Source organism: Athene noctua, chromosome 3 (assembly GCF_965140245.1).
Source record: "Athene noctua chromosome 3, bAthNoc1.hap1.1, whole genome shotgun sequence".
Lineage (NCBI taxonomy): Eukaryota > Metazoa > Chordata > Aves > Strigiformes > Strigidae > Athene > Athene noctua.
In genome coordinates this window covers 87240508-87265636 of record NC_134039.1, presented here as the reverse complement: position 1 = coordinate 87265636, position 25129 = coordinate 87240508, and the positions used below count along the sequence as shown (strand labels likewise).

The following is a 25129-nucleotide window of genomic DNA, read 5'->3' as shown; positions in this document are numbered from 1 at the left end:
CGGTGGGGTACAACGAGGGGGTGAGGGATGGTGGCGCCCTGGGGCGGGGAGGGGGGGTTTGTCCCCGGATCTGGCCGCTGCTCCATAAAACCCGACGGGGAAAGCGGCTCCGGCGGCCTCGTGTCCTTGGGGCTGTTTGGGCTCCGCGCGGTGTTTGGGCTCTGCCCGCCGCCGTGTCCTTGGGGAGCAGAAACAATCCCCTTCTTGCTCCTGCTCCGTCGCTTCCCGAGGGAAACACCGGGGGGGAGGACTTTGGTTTTCCAGCGGCTGGGAAATGGGACGGGACACGGGCGGCACCAAGACGGGGCGTCCAGCGCCTCCGCGGCTGCGGAGTCACCCCCAAAAGCGACCGCGTCCCCCCGTACTGGTGGGGAGGGAGGGGAAGTCCAAACCAAAATGGTGGCGATGGGGGTTTGGGTGACGCGGGTCAGTGGGTGGCGCTGGGGGGTGCCATGGGGATGGGGACCCCTTGGCCGCAGCCTGCAGTGGGGCAGCTGCACCCCCCCTCAGGTGCCAACCGGACCCAGCACCCCGTTACCCCATGGCCGCCCCCCCCGGCACCTCCTGCTGCGCCCAGCGCCCCCCTGCGCCCCCGTCACCCCCAGGGACACCCCGTGTCCTCCCCAGCACCCCCGGGGACACCCCAGCATCCCCCTCCCCGGACTCCTGGCTCCCAGGGACCCCCCATGACCCTTGGGGCACCCCGTGACCCCCAAAACCTGTCACCTCCAGCACCCCCCGTGTGTCCCCCAGCACCCCCTGGGTCACCCCAACCCTCTCCCTGTCCCTGCACCCCATTACCCAGGGGACACCCCCCCCAATCACGCCCCTCCCTTCCCCGAGGCCCTTCATGGCCCCGCCCCCCCGCCCAATGGCAAGGCGGGGGTGTGTCCTCCAGCCCCGCCCCGGGGAGCGGAGGACCAATGGGTGAGTCGGAGGGGCGGGGCGAGGGGCGGGGCGTGGGGCTCGGCCCCCACGTGCTCGGCAGCGCTGCAGAGGGGGCGCAGAGGATGGAGGCGGCGGGGGGAGCCCCGGCCCCGGCCCCGGGCAGGGCTCGGCCGCCGCCCCCGCCGCAGCCCAAGAGCCGGGAGCTCTTCAGGACGCAGCGCAAAGAGTCCGAGGTAAGAGCGGGGGGCGCAGTGCCAGCCCCCCCCCCGCCCCGGGGCTCCTTCTGGCCGCTGCTCGGCCTCGGGGACACCCCAAACCGCGGTGGGGGTGGTCAGGGCTCCTGCGGGGCCGCGGTGGGAAGGAGCCTGATCCGGGCTTGGGGGAGGTCTGCGTCCTGGGGGTGTCCCCCCCCCCACGCCCTGAGGGTTTTTGGGGTCCTGCGGGGGTTGGGGGGGGTCCCCAAGGAGGCTGCCCCCGGCACTGCTCCCACAGCTGGCAGCAGGGTTTCGGGGTGCCAGCTGGGCTCTGGGCTCCCCCCCCCCCCCAGCAGGGCCCGGGGGCTGCAGCCCCCCCCCAGCACCCTTCACCCCCTCTGCCCGAATCACGTCACCACAACCCCCCTGAGCTGCGTCTCCGCTGCCGCTCTGCCCCCGCTGCGCCCGGGGGTGCCGGGTTGGGGCAAGCGGGACCGGGCTCAGGCCACCAGGCTACGGCCTGGCACCGATGGCCCCGGCCACCACGGAGCCACCGCCGGACCCCCAGGAGCAGAGGACGGGACGATCTCCCTTCCCCACCGAGGAGCTGCGGGTCCCGCCAGGGAGCACTGACCCCAGAAGGGTCCCTCCTGCCCGGGGGACGGTGCCCGAGCCGCAGCCCCCCCCCCCCCGGGAATCTGGGGTTTGCTTTTCTCCCCCGGCCCGGCCTCGCCGGGCGGATTAGGGCTGCACGGGCTCCGCCGCATTCCGCGGCGGCTTTAACCCCCGGAGCCACCGCGCCGGCTGCGAAATCTGGGTGAGAAACCCGCGTTTCCCAGCAAAACCCGGCACGGCGCATCCTCCCGGGTCATGGATATTAACGCTGACGATGCCCATCGGTTCCAGCCCCGGGTGCTGAGGAGGGACGGCCGGCAGCACCCCGAATAAGAAATCACGGTGATTTAGTGGATGATCCATCGGGTGTCCCTTCCCGGGGCACGGTGGCGCGATGCCAGCGTTGGGGCCGTCTGGCTGCGGGCACCCCCCCCTGCCCCACCGTAACCCTCCGGCGAAGTTTCATGCTCCAGTTCCTCATCTCATCCGCAGGGGAGGAGGAGGCCGAGCCACAACCCTCCGGCCTTCCACAGGGCAGAGCCCGGCCCGAAAACTGTCGGATTTGGGATGTTAAGGATCGAGCGCGGGGCGGGGGGTGTTTGCATCCTTCCGGGCGCTTTTGCTTCAAATCAACCTCAGACTTTGTTTTGGAGCGTAAGCGGGGTTCTGAAATGCAGCAAATATTCACCGGCACTTTGAGTCCTGCCTCTGCTTTCCCGAGGAGTTGGGAAATGCTATTTTTACACTCGCCTGCCAAATTTGCGCTGTATTTTAAGTAGCCTCGTGCGGACGTCTCTCGCTCGAGCCCTGGAGCCTCGTGTCAAGATCATCCGTGCACGAGTCGTTGGAGGAGCTCTAATGCAAAGGCTGAGAGCGCTGGCAGCCGTCCTCCCTCCCGAAATATCCGTGGGGCTGTGCCAGCCCCCACCCCCGCTAACCCCAACCCGCTCTCCGCAGGGCTCCGTGGATTGCCCCAACCTGGAGTTCGAGTACGGGGATGCCGACGGCCACGGCGCCGAGTTAGCAGGTGAAGGGGCACTTGGGGGCCGCGTTGCTATTAATAGGTGCCTGCCGGGGGGGAAAAAAAAATAATAATTAAAAAAAAAATCCCTCACGGAGTCGGGCGAGCGGGCTGGGGGATGGATATGGAGCGGTATCATCCTTGCGGTAATAGAGCAAGAGGGATTTATTAATAGAGAGCCACTCGCTCCCTGGGGATGAGCAGAAAGGGACGTGTGGGGGCCACGGGGATTACCCCGCGCTCCGAATTATCTGGGACACGATGAGAGGCATGCGGGGGGCGGGGAGGACGGGCGGCGTGCCCAGTGGCACAGCCCAGCCTGGGAAGTGTCACCCTCTATCGCGGGTGTCACCACGGGTCGAGTCCTCGTCCTGTATCTTCCTGCCGGGCAGCGACTCCGGCTGCTTCTGCCCCGTAACCCTCCGGGTCCCGAGCGTATCTCCACTGGCACAGGGGTTATTTTTAGCTCCGTGTGTGTCTCAGCCCTGCCTAAAGCACATTTTCTCTGTGAGGGATCCTTCCTCCTCCCTCGCAGGACCGTTTCAGTTCCTCTTGGTGCTGCTCAGCACCGCAGGACTGGAGGAATTAGAGTGGAATTGGTAAGAATTATATCGGAACAGGCACAACATCGTGTCCCTCCAAGTCCAGCCCCAATTTTCAGGTCCCAAAATGTCTGAGCTGCTGGGTGTGAAATCAGGGCAGGTCTTGTCCGGGTGCTCCTGCGGTCCCTCCCTTGGCAAACTGGCTTAATTGGGACAGAAATGACCACCACCACCTCCCCCCCCCAAAAAAAAAAAACCAACCCAAACCTATGGAATTGCAAATGCAGCTTGAGTGCCATCGCTGTGGGCAGGAGCCTGGGAACAGCCCAGCCCGGACATGGGCATGAAAATGATGAATTTGGTAGCGTTGTGTGGCTCCAGGATGCCCCGTGGAGCTGCAGAAGAGCTCAGGGGTGAGTTTAGGTCTCTGCTGGGTGTGGAGGGAGGTTTCAGAGTCCCACAAGGAATTTGGCCATGAGGAGGAGGAGAGTGAAGCTCCTCCAGGTCCCTGCTGAGCCCTTTCTCCATCAGAGCTGTACAGCTACACCGAGGAGCCCGAGCTCAGCACCAACAGGAGATGCTTTGAGGAGGATTTTCACACTCAAGGTACCAGCTCTGGGCTCAGCACCCCGGGGCTCGGGGCAGCCCCCCCACCCAGACAAGGGCGGGACCCCCGGGGAGGCACCCGGCTGGTTGTCGTGTCCCCTCTCCAGTGCAGGGCAGGAGGTGGCTGGAGCTGGACGGGGCTCAGCAGAAGGCCTACGTCATGCGCCTGCTGGATGGGCTCGAGGTGGTCAACAGGGACAAGCGGCTCAAAGTAGCACGGGCCATCCTCTACCTGGCACAGGGTAAGGACACGTCCCCCACATTCGGATGTGGCCGCGTATCCGCTGCCTGGCTTCGGCATGGGCGCTGGGGAGAAGCTTCCTCCTGGGGCTGTGTCAGCTCAATGCAGTGAAGCTCCTGCCTGGGACGGTCTCGTGTGCTCCAGGGGTCCAAAGGCAGCCCCCCCCTAACCAGGGCCTCCCTCGGGCCTCTCCAGGGGTCTTCGGAGACTGCGATAACGAAGGCGACATCCTGCACTGGTCTCGGCACAACAGCTTCCTCCTGTACCGGCTGGGAACCTTCACCGCCTTCCTGGAGCTCCTCAACATGGAGATTGAGTGAGAGGACCCGCACTGCCTCACCCTCCTTGTCCTCTTCTTCATCTTATTCTTTCTCCTCACCCTCCTTCATCTCTTTTCTCCCCATCCTTCTCACCCTTTTGTTCCATCCTCCTCACCCTCCTTCATCTTCTTTCTCCCTATCCTCCTAGCCCTCTTCCATCCTCCTTGCCCTCCTCTTCTTCATCATCTTTCTCCTCATCCTCCTCCTCTTCATCTGCTTTCTCTCCATCCTCCTCACACTCTTCTTCCATCCTTCTTGCCCTCCTCTTCTTTCTCCTGATCCTCCTCCTCTTCATCTTCTTCACGTTCTTTCTCCCCATCTTTCTCGTCCAATTCTTTCTCCTTCCTCCTCCTCCTCCTCCTCACTGAGGACCAGGGAGGTGCCACAGCCACCACACGTCCCCCAGCGCGGTGTGCCCGGCGGGGGCCGGGGTGAGGAGCAGCCGGTGCCCGGTGGCTGGCACTGAGCCCGTCCCCTTCCCCGCAGCAACAGCCAGGCCTGCAGCAGCGCCCTGAGGAAGCCGGCCATCTCGCTGGCCGACAGCACCGAGCTCAGGTACCCCACTCAGCCCTCCACTAGCACGTTGGGTGGAGTCTGTGGGACAGCCTCTGGGGACAAAGCGGCCTCTGGCTGGCAGTGTCACCTGCCTGCCCTGCTGTCCTGGCAGGGTGCTGCTCAGTGTCATGTACCTGATGGTGGAGAACATCCGTGTGGAGCAGGAGACGGATCCCCCTGAGTGGAAGACCTGTCGGGAGACCTTCAGGATGGAGCTGAGTGAGTCACGGAGTTCATTGTGCCCTAACGAGGTCCCTTCATTGTGCTGGAGACCTCAGGGATGGGAGATCTGCTCGGAACATGCTCTTGGTCCCTCTCTCCACCAGGTTTCCCCATGCACACTGAAGAGCCATTTGCTCTTCTGCTCTTCACAATGGTGACCAAGTTCTGCAGTGGCCATGCTCCACACTTCCCTATGAAGAAGGTTCTGCTCCTGCTCTGGAAGGTGCTTCTGGTGGGTGAAAATCCTTCCTTTTTCCAGCAACCGGTCGTTTTGGGAATCAATGCTGATGCAGACTGGATGTTCCCCACTATATGAGGGGAGACCTCCTGGCCCTCTGCAACTCCCTGCCAGGAGGGGGCAGAGAGGGGGGGATGAGTCTCTGGAGCCAAGGCCCCAGCGCCAGGCCCCGAGGGAATGGCCTCAAGCTGCCCAGGGCAGGGTCAGGCTGGCTCTGAGGAAGGATTTCTGTGCAGAAGGGGCTGTTGGGCGTTGGAATGGGCTGCCCAGGGCAGGGGGGAGTCCCCGGGATCCCTGGAGGGGTTGAAGAGTCGGGCTGAGCCAGCGCTGAGGGATCTGGGGGAGTTGGGAACGGTCAGGGGGAGGGTCATGGTGGGGCTGGAGGAGCTGCAAGGGCTTTTCCACCTGGATGTTTTTTGGATTCTGGGATTCAATCCAACACTAATGTGGTTATTTAGGATGGCACAGGAGGGTGACACAAGGCAACTGGTTTCTTATGGGATGAGGGTGGGCTGAGCCATGCAGAGGACATGGGGTGGGAGAGAAGTCTGGAGAAAGAACCAGTGCTGTGGCTTCTTCACCCTCAACTCTCCAGTTTGATGGCCTCAAGCCGCTGCTCCCCTGGCAGCCCAGAGGATCCATTCCATCCAGGTGGGATGTTTGCTCTCTGCTTTCTCACCTCTCGTGTTGGTCCCTAGTTCACGCTGGGAGGATTTGAAGCCCTGCAGGTAATGAAAGTGAGGAAGCGGGAGGAGCTGGGGCTGCCACCCTTGCCGGAGGACAGCATCCAGGTGATGCGCAGCATGCGCGCCGCTTCGCCTCCCACCTACTCCATCGAGCTCGTGGAGCAGCAGCAGCAGAAGCGTGGCCACCGCAGCCGGCGGGTAAGAGCGGGCTCATCCTCCTGGCGCACAGCCCAGGATGATTTTCTGCGGGGGATCATCATCCGTTCAGAGAGCCAGTGTGTGCTCGGGAGCGTATTTCCCTTTCCCCCAGAGTGCTCCTGCCTTTTCCAGTTCACAGGATGGTTTGGCTTGGGAGGGACCTTAAAGCCCATCCAGTACCAACCCCCTGCCCCGGGCAGGGCCACCTTCCACCAGCCCAGGTTGCCCAAAGCCCCGTCCAGCCTGGCCTTGAACCCTTCCAGGGAGGGGGCAGCCACAGCTTCTCTGGGCAGCCTGTGCCAGGGCCTCACCCCCTCACAGGGAACAATTTCTGCCTCAGATCTCATCTAAATCTCCCCTCTGTCCGTTTAAAACCATCACCCCTCATCCTATCATGTTCAGTTTTCCACCCCCCAACCCTCCCAAGTCCTTCTCCTGGGGGCTGCTCTCCAGCCCCTCCTCGCCCAGCCCGGGTTTGTGCTGGGGATTGCCCCGGCCCATGGGCAGGACCTTGCCCTTGGCCTTGTTGAACTCCCTGAGGTTCGCACGTGCCCCCTCTCCAGCCTGTCCAGGTCCAAAATGGAGTCACACCTCCTAGAGCATCAAGGTTAGAGGTACAGAGGAGGCTGTTCCTTGTCCAGGCTCTGGTGGAAAAAGCTAGGAAGTAAATCCTCACCTGAGGAACATCTGGGAGCTTGATCCTTCCAGGATGGAGAGGTCTGGTGCAAGCAGTTGGGAGGGAAATGAAATCCATGGAGTGACTTGAATTTCTCCTTCCCCTTCTGCTGCAGCCCCTGATGAAGCAAGACAGTTTGGATATCTACAATGAGAGAGACCCCTTCAAGAATGATGAAGCAGGAGTTGATGAAGAGGAGAACGATGATGTGGACAGCGGGATCGAGGGGGAACTGGACCTGATGGAGCGGGACGCCATTATCCCCGTGATGCCTGCTCAGCGCCCGCCTATCGAAAGGGTGTCATTCCCCAAAGGGCTCCCCTGGGCCCCCAAAGTCAGGTAAAACCATCTGGTGTCATTGCCATCCTCCCCAGCCCTACCTGTCCTGGAGATCATTGCAGGCTGAATGTCAGGCTGTGGCAAGTTTGTTGGCCTCTGGCAAGTTGAGCTGAAGAGACTCCACTTCTTTTTGTGTCTCAGTTGATCCTTTCTGGACTGGGTTTAGCTAAGCCCTTCCCCAGGCTTTACAAATCAAGCATGGCCAAGCTTGGTCAGTAAGTGGCAATCCCATTTTGGACATCCAATTGGGAAGGAGGCATGTGCTGGAGCACTGTGGGAGCAGGACCAGCTTTCCCAACCAGCACCAATGGATCTCGGTAGGGCAGGGCCCTAGACGAATCATCTTAGGAACTGGTGAATGACATCACCTCTTGCTTTTTGAGTGGGACTCTTGTGTTGCCAGATGAAGCCTTCTTGAATGGCCTTGCTTGAAGGTAAGAAATGAGAGAAAAACATCTGAGGATCAAGAAGTTGTGCCTTCCCTTTCTAAGACCAGTTCTGCTACATGCGATAGAGAGGGAGGATTAGGGAAAGAGGGTGAAATCCTCTGTCCCCTTCCCTCTAATCCATGTGGGGTTTTTTTTGCTGTTCATCTGAAGCCTTGATTTAATCCTGTATCTTTAAAAGACAGGAGCAAATACATCTTTTCGATGGGGGCGCAGGGTTCAGCGTGTCTGTGCAGAGCAGTACTCGCAGGGACGCGGCAAGAATCCCCCGTGGGTCTCTGCACAGGCGGTGCTCCACGTAACTTGGCACTCTCAGCTTCAAAAACAGTTGTTGTTTGTCCTGGCTGGTGCCTGGAAATCCAGCTGGGTTTCTTTCTGCCTGTGAGAGCCTTGGCTCGTGGTTCATGTCCTACATGTAGTGCTGAGCCCTTGACCAGTTCTCATGAAAGATGCCCAAGGTGGACAAGATGTCAGCTTGCTCTCGGAGCAGCACGTGCTCCGCCAGACTGCAGAGACAACATTTGTTCGCTCCAAGCGAGCAGATGCTACTTGGAGACGCATGTGCTAGGAGCACAGGAGGTGATTAAAAGGGTGTTGGTCATGGAGAATTCCTCTCCATTTATTTGCACACTCCCATGGAGCTGCACAGCAAATACAAATGGGTTTTTTTCACGTTGCTCCCACAGTGAGAGCAATGGCAGCTCTAGACCTTGCTATGAAGACCTCTAGAAATCAGTCCTAGAAAGCTCAAAGCTTCTTTGAGCTGGTGCCACGCTGCTGTTCTTTCTGAGCAGTGTAGGCTGTGATCTGGTACATTCTACTTCCCAACCTTCTCCTTGTTTCTGTTTTCTCTGCTGCTCCATCAGACAGAAAGACATCGAGCATTTTCTGGAAGCAAGCAGGAACAAATTCATCGGATTCACGCTGGGACAGTGAGTGTTACGTGTGTAGGTCCAACAAAGTCTGTCTCAGCTCCCACCAGTGCAGTTTAACTGGTGGGAGGTGTCCGCAGAGCTTTTCTCAACCAGCTCAAGGCATGCTTGGGACGATGCGGCGCAGAACTGGATTTCACTGGGGCTGTAGCAGTGCACTCGGCGTTATAAAAACATGTTCTTGGAGATGCCGGTCTCCAAAGGCCTCTTTCTATTAAAAATCAGACCTAACCCAGAATAAGTGACCCCTGGCCCACGCCAGAGGCTGGTTTGATGTGGGAGGGAGCTGGGACAATCTGGTATCTGCAGTCAGTTATTCAGTTTGTGAATAAATCAAGTTGTGGGTGCCGAGTCATCCTGGCACAGGCCCAGCAGGGTATCCGCGGTTTTAGGTGTGGTGCTGGGCTCAAGATGGCTCCACGCAGAGACCTGATTTCACCCCAGTTCTTCGCCCCAGTGTCACCCCTCTCTAGTACAGGCTTTGCTGGGGAGGAGGTGTGAGGGCGGGCAGCTCACACCAACACCCCTCCCAACCCCTGACCCATCTGGGATGCGTTCAGTAGATTCAGTAGGGTACAGGATCCCTCTTCTACCTTGTATGACACGGAAGGATTAAACCCAAATCCTCTTCCCAGCCTCGGACTTACCTTCTTTCATCCCCCACAGAGACACCGAAACCCTGATAGGGCTACCACGGCCCATCCATGAAAGTGTGAAGACACTGAAGCAGGTAAGATGGTGACTCCACACTTGGATGAAGCAGCCCAGAAAGCCTTGCTGAGTGGCAGGCAGCTTGTCTAACCTCATCCTTTGCTATTTTTGCTTCCTGGCACTCAGCAGATGCCCTGAGGTGGGATCAGACCTATGAGGATCTCATGGAAATGGGAAAATCTTTGGCCAGGTTCACCAGAGCCACAGGGGGATTGCAGGGCAGCAAGTCTCATACACATAAACTTTGTGATGTGGCACCTATAGTGAGTTATAAGTTCCTCAGATGTACGCTCTCAGCCCACAGTAAATATTTCACGTGAATTTAGTCTTCTGCAATGCCTTTGGTCTGAGCTCTTGCTCCCTCTGCCTTGGGAAGTCAATCTGACAAATCCAGTCAAGGTCTGAACAGCTTGAGAGGGGCTGGATATCCACCACATGCGGTATGGGATCCTCACGTCTAACCTCCAGCTGGAACACAGTTACTGGAAGGAGTAAGAGGGTCCCTTCTTGTTAGTTGTCACAGGAAAAGCTTCTGGAGCTTCTTGCAAGAATTGAGGCAAAAAATGGAGAACTGAGTCCTCCCTGCAAGTCCAAATAGATTGTCCAGCACTTGGACTTTCCCTTTATCCCAGGTGTAGCATTGCTGCTTCCTGGTGAGCATTTGCCATGTTGTGCTCTGGAGGTGACAGACTTCCAGAGCTAGGTTTGGACACACGTGCCCAGACCTGTGCTGTTCCCAGGACGACGCATGGCCAGCCTCGCCTCCTGCACTGCTCCATGTGGAGTGCGACACTCCAGAGGCCAGCTGACCCTATCCAAGGCCTGGGTTGCCTTCTGGAGGTGATTGTCCCTCTCCGTTTACTTCCAGAGAGATCTTAGGAGGAGTAACCAAAGGCATGATGTGTGAGGGGCTTCAGGGACAGAGGGATGTCCCCCGCCAAGATGAGTTCTCCATGCATCTGCTGTGACCTGTACACCTAACTGGGATGTTACTGAAGTCACCAACTGATGTCATCACTGACTGTTTCATCCGTCAGTTGTGACACTGCTTTACCTCTGTCTGTTTATTTTGCCAGCACAAGTACGTTTCCATCTCAGATGTGCAGATCAAGAACGAGGAGGAGCTGGAGAAGTGCCCCATGTCTCTGGTAAGAAGTTGCTGCACCCCGTCACTAGATAGACATGCGGCAGATTTCCAAGGTATCACCGAAATCCAAATGTTCTTCATCATCCTTAGGCCACACCTCAGATGTTCTTTTTTCTGGAAATCTGTATCTTGATCAAAGGTAGCAGTGGAGAAAGTGTGTGGACTGGAAATAACTTAATCCTCCCTTGTTTCTAATGTTTCTCTGTGCTAGGGGGAAGAAGAAGTCCAAGAAACCCCTTGTGAGATCCTGTATCGAGCAATGTTGTACAATCTCCCCCAGTATATGGTAAGCCCATGTTTTCTAAAAGTAAAGAAGAGCTTTTGAGTGGGGAACGGTGCCAGCCTGTGAGCTGCAGAGCTCAGCACGGGGCTGCTGGGGTGTGTTCAGGACTTGAATGGTGAGAATTTGGTGGGAATCCAGAGCAGAGCTGCGTGGAAAGTACAGTCCAAGAGGAGGGATTCAGAGGATCAAGGGGTGTAGATACCCAGGGACACGGTCAAATGGTTGGAGAGAGGTCAGTGGTCGGAAAATAGGATGTGTGCGGAGGATTGGGAACAAGGAACAGTCCTTCACGTTGGTGGAAGTTCAAAACTGGCTCCTGCCCTCCAGGCAGGAAGGGGAACGCGCTGGGGATGGCCCCGTGTCATCTCTTGAGCTGCGTGAGCTGTAGTATTTGCCAGCAAGCTGTTGCACGTTGATGCAGGCACCTTCACTTCTGACCTCAAGAAGCAACCTACGGACTTCACTGGTCCCTTGAGCCTTTGTCCTTTTTGCTGAGATTAACTTTCCATTACGATAACACGCTGATCTCCGAGCATGATGGCTTGGTGGGCCAGGAACCAAACTAAACTGTCACCATGCTTTACGTGGCTCAGCAAACAAGGTGGTGACACCTTCAGGTCTCTGTCAGCCTGGCTGTGCTCTTCAAACTGTGGAGAGTCTGTAGGTTATGACTTTCCTTACAGGGGAAGGAAGTTATGACTTTCCTTACAGGGACATCCCGTGCAGCCTTCCCGCAGCCCCAGAGGAATACAAGCACAGAATCATCTAGTTTGGAGAAGACCTTGAAGATCATCTAGTCCAATGCCATGTCCTGCAATTCAGCTATGTTGCCAGGCTGGACGGGGCTTTGAGCAGCCTGATCTAGTGGAAGGTGGCCCTGCCCGTGGCAGGAGGGTTGGAACTAGATGATCTTTAAGGGCCCTTCCAACCCAAACCATTCTGTGATTCTAAGATGCTAACTGGGTCACGTGCACTCTGTAGGGAGACACGAACACAGATTTAAATGCATTAAGCTCCAGGTGCCCCTTGCATTATTTTATCCGTACTACTAAAGCTCAGGTGCTCATGATGCCTTAAGTTAAGGCTAAACCAGAGCTGCTGTGCTGCCCAGACTTGGCCTGTCTGTGCAGGGTATAAAAGAGGAGGTTGAGCCTTGGTGTAGTCAGTCCGTCACAGTGAGCGGAGCTTGGGCTGGTGAAGCCCTGTAGAACTGAAGTTGTCCAGTTGCAGCAAGGGAAGGGGAAGGAAGGAATGTCCCTTGCTGGGAGCATCCCCCCACACCTGCTCTCTTCTGCAGATAGCTTTGCTGAAAATCCTCCTTGCTGCAGCACCGACCTCCAAAGCCAAGACTGACTCCATCAACATCCTGGCGGACGTGTTGCCTGAAGAGATGCCGTAAGTCCTTGACAAGGTGGCCACAAGCCATCCCAGTTTTGCCACAAAGTCTTGGACCGATCGGAAGAGTTGAGGTTTGCCGATAGGTTCGGGGGTCTCCAGATTTGGGGACGTCTCTTTGGATGTGTGCAAGCTACTGTTGTCACCAGGGCAGAGGGGTGAAAGCCAAGGGAAAAGCGGTGCAAGCTGTTTTTTCAGAAGTGGAACAATTTGAGCGCCGTCAGCAGCTGCTGTGCTCTGCTAGCAAACTGACGCGAATCATGAAATCATGCTAATTGACACAAATCATAAAGATACATGAGCATATGGCAGGTGTCCTTCATACCACTCCCCCAGGATTGCTGGCGGAGTGCAATCAGCATTTTTTTTCCGTTTTTTAATGCATTTTGGTGTTGCCAGGCAGGAGAGGATGGAAATGGGAGTCCCAGGGGGAAGCGAAGGTCCCCGTTTCTGCAGAGCCTGTCCTGATGAATATGAACTCGACAGTCCCTTAGTCCTCCTTGCTCCCATACCCACCGTCCTGTTGCCTTCTCTCCCTCCAACCCAGCATCACCGTTCTCCAGAGCATGAAACTGGGGATTGACGTGAACAGACACAAAGAGATCATCGTGAAGAGCATCTCGGCTTTGCTGCTGCTGCTCCTCAAGCACTTCAAGCTGAACCACATCTACCAGGTGAGCGTTAGAGAAGGGCTCAGCCATCGCCAAGCTGCTCTCAAAGCTGGTGTGTCCTCATAGACCCTCTCCTAAAAGACCTCTCCAGGAAGGGTTTCCGGGAGGAGCTGCAGATTGTTTTTCCATAGTGGGGAAGCCTAGCCCCGGGCCAGGATTTGTATAGGGTTACTCAGGCAGGGATGACTTGCCTGCAATATATCTCTGCCTGTGTTTTGACAGGATTGTTTCCACTCACGTGGAAGGAATTTTCAGACTTGTGGGAAAATTCACACTGTGGCTGATCAGGTTAAAATTTAGGAGGTATCACAAGCACGAGCCTCGCTGGCAGAAGGGGGAAGGGGGTGGGCGTTAGACAAGACCCTCTTTTGCTCTTTCCTGTTTCTGATGGCCAGAAATAGTGCTGGGTAGGACCTCACGGGGTCAACTAATCCAGTCCTCTGTCCCTCGGCAGGATCAAGTTCTTGGGGCTCCAGTTTCAGCAGAGCCTGGAGGTCTGGGTCCTGGATGCAATCCGATTTTTGTTTTGTTTGTGTGGCACCAACTGAACTGGACTTGCATGACAGCTTTCTTTGATTAAAAAAAGACCGAGGACTGATTTGAGCTGTGGCCTGGGCCCAGTTCTCCACCCATTCTACAAGTCAAACAATTAGTGTTTTATATTTTTTTTTCTTTTAAAGGTTTCAGCATGGTACAAATCCATTTGTGTTATGAAGCCCACTGATATTTATCTGATGATAAATATAAATCCATATATTGGATTGGATAAAATGAAACAAAACCCCATGTTGTTACAATCCTACGTTTGTTCTGGGTCCCCCCACATCCCTTCACTAATTTTTCTCGCTTCACTCCCAGAACGGCGCCTCTCATTTCTTCCTCCATGGCAGGAGGACCCTTGAGGTCTGTTGCTAAGTCTGGAGAAAACTGTAGGGTTTTCTCCCCCCGATTCTGCTTTTGTGTCTGGATTTGGGAGACCCATCGTCATTTCTCTCGGTGCCAAAGGTGGTCTCGGGGAGCACCCTGAAAACCACTGCAAGGGCTGAGATGATGCTTCCAGAAAGCAGCGGAGGGTGATGGAGAAGGTGGCTACTCCAGGCTCAGTCACCCTGTGCTCGCCGGCTGGCGCACGGACCTGGGGTAGGACAGGATGGGATCGGATCTGCTGCTATTTGTGTCTCTCTTTTTAGAGGCCAGTCGATATTTGTTGCGTTAGGCAGCTGTACACACCCAGACCATTTAATGTTTAGGGAGGGAGAGAAATTAAAAGCATGTATGAAGGTAAGGGTACTTTTTTCAGTCGAAATTTGAAAAGGGGCTGGGGTTAGTGTACGACAGCAATAGGAATGATTGTATTTTCACATGTAATAGCTACATCTTCTCCTTCCCTCTTCCCCATATACTGTTTTGCCGTGGATTTTTGTCTTGAAAAGCTACGCTGCAGTCATTTGGTGCAGCTATTCCTAAACTACTGCTGAGAAATTTGTCCACTCCATGACAAATAAAGTTTTGCTGCTGGTGGGAGTTGCTGTATGTGATGCAAGCCTTATACAGCAGACTTCTGCAAGGGGAAGATGGTTTGCGAGGCGTCTAGAGCAAATCATCAATACTGCTTTGCTTCTTTGGCTGGAAATGGGTTTCCATTCCCAGGTGATGCTGCCAGCTAACGTTGACCCATTTCACTTCTCTTCCTCAGTTTGAGTACGTGTCCCAACATTTGGTGTTTGCCAACTGCATCCCGCTGATCCTGAAGTTCTTCAACCAAAACATCATGTCTTATATCACTGCCAAAAACAGGTACAGCCACTTCTGGGGAAAAGAGAGGTGATGGAGCAGGGAGGCTTTGTGCATGAGGAACCCTAACACGTGAATACGTGGTGGGACCGAGTGACCTCTGGGCTCTAGCACGGCTTTGGGGCAGTGTGCTCTCCACCACAGGAATATGCCGGAGGAGAGCAAATCCCTTCTGCTTAACGAGAAGGACTGGATGGGGAGTTTCCAATCTCTTGCTGGACGACTAGTGACATAGCCCCATCTCCCTTGCTGACAGTGGCCTTGTTTTCATCTTTACGTCGACTCCTGGAGAGCAGTCCAGTGCCAGTGGCCATCTGTGGGCCACAGCTTCAAAAAAAGGCTAGATGGGGGAGAGTCCTCTAGGTCTTTTTCACTTTTTATAGCTCTAATTCAGATCTCATGACTTCTTCAGGTTTTGCATAGTTGTCACTGGCTTTTACTTCTGATTTGAGAAAGACCAGTCCTGTTTTGAGTCTGTATGGGGACTGGCTGGACTACCACAAGAACCGAAAGAGCACAACTCTCACAGCTCAGTAGGCCTGGGTAGGATTTCCTTGATTTTGGAGGGAAGCGCCACAGGGGATGTTGCTGTTGGAACAAAGAAAATATCCTTTCTGTTGCTTTTTGGTGCTCTTTTTGTTGCTCTTGGGCCACAGGTGTAAGCTGGTCTGTCTCCTGCACAGTACGGTTGTGTATGTGTGAGAAGGCACGCATGGAAAAATCAAAAGCAATATCTTATTTCTCTTGCTGATAAACATTTCTACTTTTGGTCCTGTCACATAAGTGAGGGGGAAGCATAGCCCAGGAGCACTTAGCTCCCTCCTCTGCTTTCTGATGGAGGTTTCACAGGCAGGATTAGCTCCTGTCAAATGAGGTGGGTTTGCAGCTGGATGCTCCGATCCGCAGAGGTTTAGATGTTCCGCCCAGCCCAGAGTGCTGCTTTTTCAGATAATGGTGAACAATGACAGGCACTGCCCTGCAAAAGATTGTGGGATTTTGTCACGTTCAGATGTATGGACCTGAGTCCAGTGATGGGAAGTACCAGAAGTGATGTCAGTACAATGACAACTTGTGGCAAATGAGCTGGGGGGCTCCTGGCCCTGAGCAGGCTCTCTCTGAGCTCTCCTGCTTGTACTGACGCAGCGCTTCCAGTTTTAGGGTTATGGTGAGTAGGAACCAGCGAGGAGCATCTGTCCTTGTGGTCAGACAAGCCCTCCCTGGACCAAACGCTTTACACAAAGCCTGTTTTAGGGGATCCCCTGACCTTTGCTCTCACCCTGCACTGCCTCTGACTTGGGGATTGTTACAAACCAGCTTGTTGCTCAGCTGCTGGATTTAAAAACAAAAAATGGAAAACAAGGGGGAACATAAGAAGTGAGGCTGTGTGATAGTGCATGCTTTTTTTAGATTGGTGCATGTCTCGGGGCCGATAGCATCAGTGCGTGTATGCATACATACATCTATATAATACACACATATATATAATGTATATACATCTATATACACGTCTTTTTTTTTTTTTTTTTTTTTTTTATTGGCTACTTTTACAAAGGCAATAGGCCTGGAGGGCTTTGAAAGGTCTGGAGGCTTTGAAAGGTCTAGAGAGCTTTGAAAGGTCTGGAGGGCTTCAAAAGACCTGATGCCCTCATTGTGCATTTTCTTGCTGGTAATCAGATGTCTCCATTTTAACCCAAGATCTGTTTAGGGGTGGTTTTTTTTTTCCTTTTAAAAACATGCAGATGAATAACTAATCTGTCATGTCTTAATGGATCCAAATCCTTCGAGTCCTTATTAATGCACTCAGGATGCGCTTCGGAGCCAAGAGGAATCGACGTGCTCCATTAAGCTGCGAGGCGAGGCAGCGGCGGGGCTGGGAGCCCGTTTGGACGCGGTGGGGAATGCAGGGGGGAGGCACGGCTGCGGGGCTGCGGGCTGGGGCTGCGGCTGCGGGCACCTCCTGCACCCAGCGCAGCTCGCCAGAGCTGCCAAACTCCTTGGTGCATAAGGCAGCGCTGCCACTGCAAGTCAAACCCCAGGCCCAGGGAAGGAAGATGTAACCGATTGCTGGGCGTAATCATGTAGATCATCGTAAAAAGCTGCTTTCATATTTTCCTGGTTGTTAACGAGTCCCTTCTTCCCCCTCTTCCACAGCATCTCCGTCCTGGATTATCCGCACTGCACAGTCTATGATTTGCCCGAGCTCACTGCAGAAAGCCTGGTAAGCCGCACAGAAAGGGCCCTTGTAACCAATATTGCTGTATGCCGGAGGGTGAGGAAGGATTTTTGTTTTCTTTTTTCTGTCTTCTTTTTCCGTACCCCCAACCTTTCCAAAATTAGACTTTTTTTGCCCTCCAGACTTGAAAATTCATCCCACTTATCAGCTGGTGGGAAGGAGGCACTGCTGGTGTGCACCCCATAAAAATAGTTGGGTGTAGAGTTTTCCTTTTCACTTCTCCAGACCAAGGGGACTGCTTTTAAAAAGGATGTGCCCAGAGGCCGTTACGTCCCAGGTTTAAATTGCTCCGAGCATTTGCATTTCGTAAGTTGCCAGTAGATTAAGGAATGAACCCAACGGAGAGGAGCCTAAGTATTATGGAGACGGGCCAGGGCGACGGCCCACGTGAATATACGGATTACAGATGAGACATGAGTGCTGGCAGGTTCATCACTGCAATATTTCAAATGCAGAGAAGGTTGGACTCGGACAGGCGCAGAGCAGGGAGAAGCTTTGGGGTTAACAGGGAGGGGGATCAGAGGGAAGGGTGACCCTAAATGATGCAGGAGGCATTAAGAAGGAGCCTGACCAAAACATGTCTGGGCAGGGATGTGTCATGTTGCCTGGCTGCTAAAAGCTCAAGCCTGTGTGGTTTTCCTTAGCTGTGTAAAGGTTAAAATCATTAAAATAAAGATTTTTCCCTAGTGAGCCAAAGTTGCTCACGAGTCCCTCCAAAGCTGTGGTCAGCCAGGACAGCCAAACTGGTTTTATTGGATCTGTAACCACGGCGTTTCTGATGAGCCACCGCAATGCAAATTCCTGCTGTGAGTTGATTACAGCAGATCAAATTTATACAAAATCCTGCTGCGGAGTGCGTGCGGGCGGTGTGGGATCATCACGCGTGGCCGGCCTGCTGGCTCGGTCCTCCACCACTCCCCCAAGCTCCTCTCCACCAGCGCTTCTTGCTGCCTTTTGGGTGCCTGCTCGGGGTGACAGCACCCAGACATCACCTCCCTCCTTATCCACGGGTCAGTCCCCCGGTTTGTGCTGGTCCGTGGGCTACTTGCTGAAGGCCGGGGGTGCCCATCCAGCCCTGTCAGGCCCCCGCCGGCATATCCTGGCCCGATGGGGACATCTAGTGACATGTCACCGAGTGCTCCGATGGCTCCCGCTAATCCTTGCGTTCACGCTAAGCTTTACGGCTGTAGGTGAAGACTGAACTTCTTTAGGGAAAATATTCCCCGTTACCCTTTCCCAGTAGGGCCTGGTTCCCAGTTTGGGAGCTGTTGTGTTAAACGACAGTGTCACATTGCTTTCCTCCAGCAGACGTGGATGTTAGCCTCACAGAGGACTAATTTAATTAGAAAATATTCAGAAACCAACTTGAATTTTACCATCTTTGGGAGAATACCCATGAATGTAAGGATTTGATGGAAACTAAACATGCCGTGGTACTCGAGGCATACGCCTGAACACATATTTATGTTTCTTCCGCCAACATTTTATGCGTTGTTTTAGCTTTTATTTTAATACTCCGATGCACTGATTTTAACATCGCAGCCGTAACACATTTCCTAGCGGATGTAACAGATGATTATGCTTTCAGTGGGTTGAACACAGGATCGTGTGCATTTGGTTTACTTCCGTGGAAAACCAGGACAAGTTCAGCAGTGCTGTCTCCAGAGGAAGAACACTTTGGCTGTGGGGTAACTGCTGTCCCCCCACAGTGTAAATCAGGAGTGGCTGCGGTCCTGGTGAGGTAGCGGGGGCTGTTGTGGGAAAGGCTCTTGGATCTCTTGCCGGGCTCCATCTCCCCTCTCCTGTCACGGGGCCGTCGCTCCCCTCCAGCTCCCCGTGTTTGGGGTGGGGGCTGCAGAGGACCCTGCTGCACCGTGTCGTGGTGCCACGGGGAGGGTAACAGGAGACGGGGGTAAAAGGGGGGTTAAAGTCTGTTTAGCCTGTTCTCTCCTTCTGTAAACCTGATGGAAAGACTCTCACTTGAAGCTACAGAAACAACATCAGACTGGTGACGAATAAATCCAGCTGGTGATGAAATGGGTGTTAGCTTATTCTACTGGGGTCTTTTGGGAAAAACTACTTGGTGCGGAGGGAGCAGATTAGGGCTGGGCACTGAGATGAAACTGCACGGGCACTGCTCCTGAGCTGGTACCCCCAGAGCTGCCCGCAGCGTCCGCCACCGCCTCGGTGCCATCTCGGTGCCGCTCGGCCGTGCCAGCTCCGCTGTGTGCGCAGGGACCCCCAGCACAAGCATAGCCTCTACTGGCAGAAAAGTCCATTTGCTCAGAGTGGCTTTTTCCAAATCCCAGAATTAAATCAAGTCAGAATCACTTGTTGGCCTCTAAAAATTGTATGTACAATAGCATTTTACCACCTTACTGAAATGGTAGGTTCGGTGCTTGCTTTTAAGATCAAAGGTATTATGCTGGTGGGATTTTTTTGGGTAAATCTAGTTTCAAAGCTGAATTAGACAGAAGGGTTCCGTGGGGTCACCCCCAAACTCCTCCTGAGGATGCCCAGAACCTGGGTGGTGCACCAGGCTGCAGTTTTTGCCATGAGTTGTTAAGGCTGTAGCTTGCTGTAAGTGGTTTATAAATTAAGAAGCACTTGTTCCCGCTCTCATCCCCAAGTAGGTTATTTGTGGGACACTTCTGCTGTGCTCAGTGCTGTTCAAACATAAAGCAAGTTACTGTAGTGGTGGAATTACTGCTCAGATGTGCCACAGGCAATATTTATGTAAGTTGGAGATGGGGGTGCTTATATTTAGCCAATATTTAAAATAATACATCAGCTGCACTTAAGCTGGAGGGGATCTTCGTTGCAGAAAAGTCTTGCCCTCCTGATACAAATGCTGCTGTTTGTCATCCCCTGCGTTGTTAGGCGATTTCCTTTTATTTGTAATATGTCCTCTAAGCATGTGGTAATTTATGAATCAATTTATATAATTAACAAAAACTGTTCTCTAAGCAATGGTGATCACTAGGCTGTAATTTGCTTTCTGACTGTAAACAACGAATGCAGATCTATCCCAATATATATTTCCTGTGGCGGAATAATGTGATTTATCTTAGCTCTTACTCTAAACCTAAATGCACATTAAAACACTGATGACATCCGAGTCTTTCAGAACTTTTTTCCCCAGAATATGTTGGCTTGTCAGCAGCATGATGACAACCCAAGCGAGGAGGTAGCTCCGCCGCTCGCTCTCCATCGGAAATAAGACTTGTGCAAATAATAAAGACTTTCTGCACAAGGATTTCTCTGGCGGTGCTGTTGAACGCTGCAGTTGGGCTCACGCTTTTCCTTCTCTGCTTTGCAGGAAGCTGGAGACAACAACCAGTTCTGCTGGAGAAATTTATTCTCCTGCATTAACTTGCTGAGGATCCTCAACAAGCTGACCAAGTGGAAACACTCGAGGACAATGGTAAGGTGATGTCCCGTCTCCCCGAGACCTGCCGTGGGCTGCCAGCGTTGCACCTCGAGCGTGTCCCCAGCTCTACGCTGTGGGCTTCAGCCCTGCAGAGAGTTTCTTCTGGCAGAGCTGGAGCTTCTGCTGCTTCATAATTTGACCATTTTTCTTTCGCAGATTGAGCCTTAAAGGCAGAAATACTTTTTCTTCTGCAAATAATACTTATTTCTATGACCCTCGAGCCCCCTGCGGCAAGTGTTGGTTATGTTGAATTCTCCTGCTTGGGGTTTGTTCCGTACACGGCCCAGGTGTTATTGCCCAAAGCTGCACAGACACACTTGTGTGGTTTCTTGAACTCGCTGCAATAATTTGTGTCGATTCCTCGGCAGATGCTGGTAGTCTTTAAGTCAGCCCCGATACTGAAACGAGCTCTGAAGGTGAAGCAGGCCATGATGCAGCTGTATGTCCTCAAGCTGTTGAAAATCCAGACCAAATATCTGGGGCGCCAGTGGAGAAAAAGCAACATGAAAACCATGTCTGCCATTTACCAGAAGGTGCGGCACCGCATGAACGACGACTGGGCTTACGGCAACGGTGAGTGGTGCCGGGGAAGCATCCTCGCTGCCTTGAAACCGGCTCGCGCGGGGCTTGGTGTGCTTTGACCTATGACCTCTTAGGATCCCGTCAACTTGTTTGGGTCAGTATTGGGGATTTTTTCCAGAAGCTTTAAGGTACCGTTGAGCACCGTCAGAAGGAAACAGATTGATTGCATGAGGAAAGGTGGGAATAATCAGATTAGGATGGGACGTGCTCAGCTCGGGTCTCCAGGATGAGAGCTTCCACCAAGCCCAGACCTGCACTTTTGCATTCCCAAACCACTTTTGCCACCAAGTCACTAAACCGTGCTGGTATCCGCACCAAGCGTGCGTGCGTAGGATGGTCGTGGAGTGAAACTCTGAGTGATGGCTCTGCAGCTCACACCTGAGGAACAACAGCGCTCCCCTCCCGGCAGTGCGGATACTCTGCAGCCGCACGCTGAAGCACGCACTGGATGTGCCAGTCTCTTTATACAGCTCTTTTGCAGTCTAAATCTGTATTTTTTGAGGGACATCATGAAGTTTCTGATATTCCTCATCTATTTATCCATAGGATGCGTCAGAGTACATACTTTTATTCCCTTGTAAGTACACCCAGTTGCTGCAACAACAGACCCAAGCTTAGGACAAGAAGAGAAAGCATTAAAATATCTTTTTGCAGAAAGTGTTAAAATATCTTTTTGTCTTAATTACACAGTCCTAAATTTTTGCTCTGCACGTATCTTCTTCTTAATGAGGGTTCAGCAGAAAAATTGGGTAGCATTCCTGTTTCAACACAAAACAGGGCAAGAAGTAAAAGTCTTAACAACTTTTTTACAAGAGGGAAAAGCATGATAATTATGTTAGTGCTCAACTGTCAAAGCTGTCATCTGGTTTTTGAAGACTTGTATGCTTTCGATAGTTATGATACCACTATGACATTAATTCAGAAGAATGAAAAACTAGACTTGGTATTTTTAATTTCGCTTCAGGGCGAGTGGAGTTCCCCTCAAAACCAAAGAGCAGGAAGACTGGGGACTTCCTTTTCCAGGGATTTCTCTCCTGCCGCTGTGTTTCTCACGTGCTGACTGTTCCCTGTGGCGTTGGGTACAGCAGCAGGGTTCTCTATGCTGCTCGTGGGATAGAGCTAGGGGATACTGCCAGCCTCGGGTGGCTCAAATCGCTGGAGCACTGCGTGTTCCAAAATAGCAGGAGATCACCTACGTCACCTGCCCTGGAGCAAGGGTTTGCCGTGACAACTGAATTTATCTGGCACTAGTGGGATTAATGCAATTTTAAGACAGATGCAAAGAATAAATTATTGTGTGAGTCCCACTTTCCCCCAAAGAGTTAATCAGCAACATAATGCACCACTGGATTGCACAGTTCACTACTCAGCAGAGGCTGCGTCTTGACCTGGACTGTTTGACAGGGAAGCGCTCGGAGACATGATCTGGAAGGGTTTTTCCTGGAGTGTTTATTTTTATCTTTGTATATCTGGGTTGATAGTCAGCCTGGACCTTTCCCTTCCCTGAGCCCTGCTGAGCTTTGCCAATGAATTTACCGATCCTTTATGGAGCGAATGACTATTTCATGTAGATTTAGAGCTCAGCTTTCAAAATACAAGTTTTTTACATGTTGCATGTTTACATAATAGTACGTGTTTAAAATATCATGGTTCTTACAGCCAGTTATTAGATTTTCAACATCATTTATCATTAAATTTGTCCAAATTTTAGAAAAACTTTGTTTTGAGTAGCTCGTAAGAAGCTTGCCAGGTTTTAGCTATTTGCATTTAACCTTGATGTCTGCTTCACACATCTGCAGAGATTTTCAGTAAAAGCAGGGGGGCCTTTCTGAAAAAAGCAGGAGCTTGGAAATTCTAGAGAGTCCTTAAAGCACACTGAAGAGCAGAAATAACAGAAGTTTTCTGCCTCTGCTTAATTTACAAGTGATTTTAACATATTTCATTTAAATTTCTTAAATTAAAATGCATACATTATGGAAATTGATGAGGAATAATAATTAGGAATGACTGGCTAATACTCTGGTCAATTCGGGCATGTGGTTGCTGTAAAATCTTCATCGTTTCTTTTGCTCAAATCTGATCAGATTTTTTTTTTTTCCACAATACTTTGGTCTTGTTTCTTCTTCAACGTAGATATCGATGCCAGACCATGGGATTTCCAGGCGGAGGAATGCACCCTGAGAGCCAACATCGAAGCCTTCAACAGCCGGAGATACGACAAACCTCAGGACTCGGAGTTTGCACCAGTGGACAACTGCCTGCAGAGCGTGCTGGGACAGCGGCTGGAGCTCCCCGAGGACTTCCACTGCTCCTACGAGCTCTGGCTGGAGCGGGAGGTGTTTTCCCAGCCCATTCGCTGGGAGGAGCTGCTGCACTACCAGTGAGAGCGACACCTTCACTTACCCCCGGCCCCACCTCAACAAGGACTCAAGGTGCTACAGGCTGAGGAAAGGAGGATTATTTTGGACCTGGGTGTTCTCAAGCACAGCTGGAAAAAAATGAGTCTTTCCAAAGAGACCAAAGCTCTTTGTGTCTACCCAGCCACCCCCGAGTACACAACTGCCATCTTTTTTGGAGGTCATCCCTTTCCTCTGACTTCTTGGAGACGGTACAGTATCAAGGGCCCTGCGCAGAGGCCACGACCAGTGTCACGCTAGTGGCAGAGTCAAGAGTGAGCTTAGCTGGTCCCTGCTGCAGATTGGCACCCATGCACGAGAGCTCAGGGCCCAGGTCTGTCTCTTAGCTTGGTTCATGCATGTAAGTTTGTTGTAAGAGTATCTCAACTGTGAAATGTTTTCATTTCTCCCGAATGCCCCACGCTGTGCCTAATTTGTTTTCATTTATTCACTTATGGCTGTCTGATAATGTGCTTCAAACACCCTACTGCCATGAACAAGCTGAAAATCAGAAATAACGTGGCACTGTCCGTGACAGTCTCCGTCAGAGGTGACAGGTTGACTTGGCCAAAGGAGATGACATTACCTCTTGTCCCTCGGCTGGCCTTGCTGCCACTGGGATCGTACAACCTGGTTTGCAGAGGTTTGCTTCTACAACTGACAGTTTTTGCCTCGTTCACTGGGGACAGTAATCCATCACCTTTTCCACCACTCCCCTCCACCACTCTGTTCTCTTACGGTTTGTATTAAAACGATTGGTAAGCTGTGCAGGGTTTATAGCTGTAGTGGAGGTTGATTGCCACATTTCTCTCCACCTGGACGCTTTTGAAGGATAATTACTGCAACGTTAGCTTTCTTCATTGCTCTTTAGTTCTTCTAACCCTGGAGGAGACAGTAAATGCCATATTAAATAACCTAATTTTTACACAGATTTTTGGTTATCTGGGGGAATGTTTGTGCCAGGTCTTAAGGCGGGGAGGAAAAGTGCTTTGGTTAACACTTTGTTGCCATCATATGAGGAAAAGCGCAGAGACTGCAGTCCGTCACTTTCAGAATGAATGAGTTTACAGAAGCTGTAAACTTTCTGTAAGGTCTGTGCAAACGCTACGCTTGGGGAAAGCTGCGTTGCGTGAGGGTGGCAGCTGCAGGCAGGCTGGAAAGCTTCGTGGGCTACTGAATGAACAGCAGACCATGGGCCTGTGCAGGGTGAGGGTCCCTTCTCCTCAGGGTAGCGCTGAAAAGGCAGGCTGGGCTTCGGGATTATGGCAGAGCCTGCAAGCTCTAATCTTTCTCTACAAAATTTTATCAGTCCAGCACAGGGAGTCCTGGATCTAACCTCCCCCCGGCCATGAAACCAGGAGTTGGGCTCTTCTCAGAGAGGCACGTGTTAGTGTAGCGCAGGCAAGCACTTAGGCCATGCTGTTATCGATACAGCGAGCACACAAGTGATAAAACCACAAGTATTTGTTATGACAGGATTTGTGCTTATTGCTGTGGAATTAAACTGAGAGTTTCCTCCGTGGGGTTGGTAAAAGGCGTTTTTCATACAGATAGCATTAGTAAACCCGCTCACCTTTTAAAATATGCTTTTGTTCAAAATAAATCAGAGAGACTTCTAAAGCACGTGCGTTTACTTAAGCTTTTTTCTTCCTGCGCCTTAATTTTAATGCTTCCTTTGCTGCTTTTTTTTGTTTTTAAAGGACAAAAGCATCCCCCACAAACCAACCATAAACTCAGCTCTCACCCCTGCCTGTATCCACTCTGTCTC

At 52.7% G+C, this 25129-nt stretch overlaps 1 protein-coding gene across 3 annotated transcripts; it reads left to right on the top strand.

Moving 5' to 3' along the window:
- The first annotated feature begins 1006 nt into the window (after positions 1-1006).
- Positions 1007-24984, top strand: STRIP2 (striatin interacting protein 2). 3 transcript variants are annotated; one of them, XM_074903582.1, is made up of 21 exons: positions 1007-1121; positions 2655-2724; positions 3792-3866; positions 3974-4108; positions 4303-4423; positions 4914-4982; positions 5095-5201; positions 5309-5436; positions 6141-6326; positions 7118-7341; positions 8654-8719; positions 9386-9449; positions 10507-10578; positions 10789-10863; positions 12158-12255; positions 12803-12929; positions 14623-14723; positions 16872-16938; positions 20273-20377; positions 20752-20956; positions 23099-24984. In XM_074903582.1, the coding sequence occupies exons 1-21, from the start codon at positions 1011-1013 to the stop codon at positions 23347-23349; spliced, it is 2457 nt and encodes an 818-aa protein (XP_074759683.1). In that variant the 5' UTR covers positions 1007-1010; the 3' UTR covers positions 23350-24984. The 3 variants fall into 3 exon arrangements, with proteins under 3 accessions (XP_074759683.1, XP_074759684.1, XP_074759682.1); XM_074903583.1 differs by having other exon boundaries at positions 6141-6332; XM_074903581.1 differs by having other exon boundaries at positions 4252-4423.
- The last annotated feature ends 145 nt before the right edge of the window (positions 24985-25129 follow it).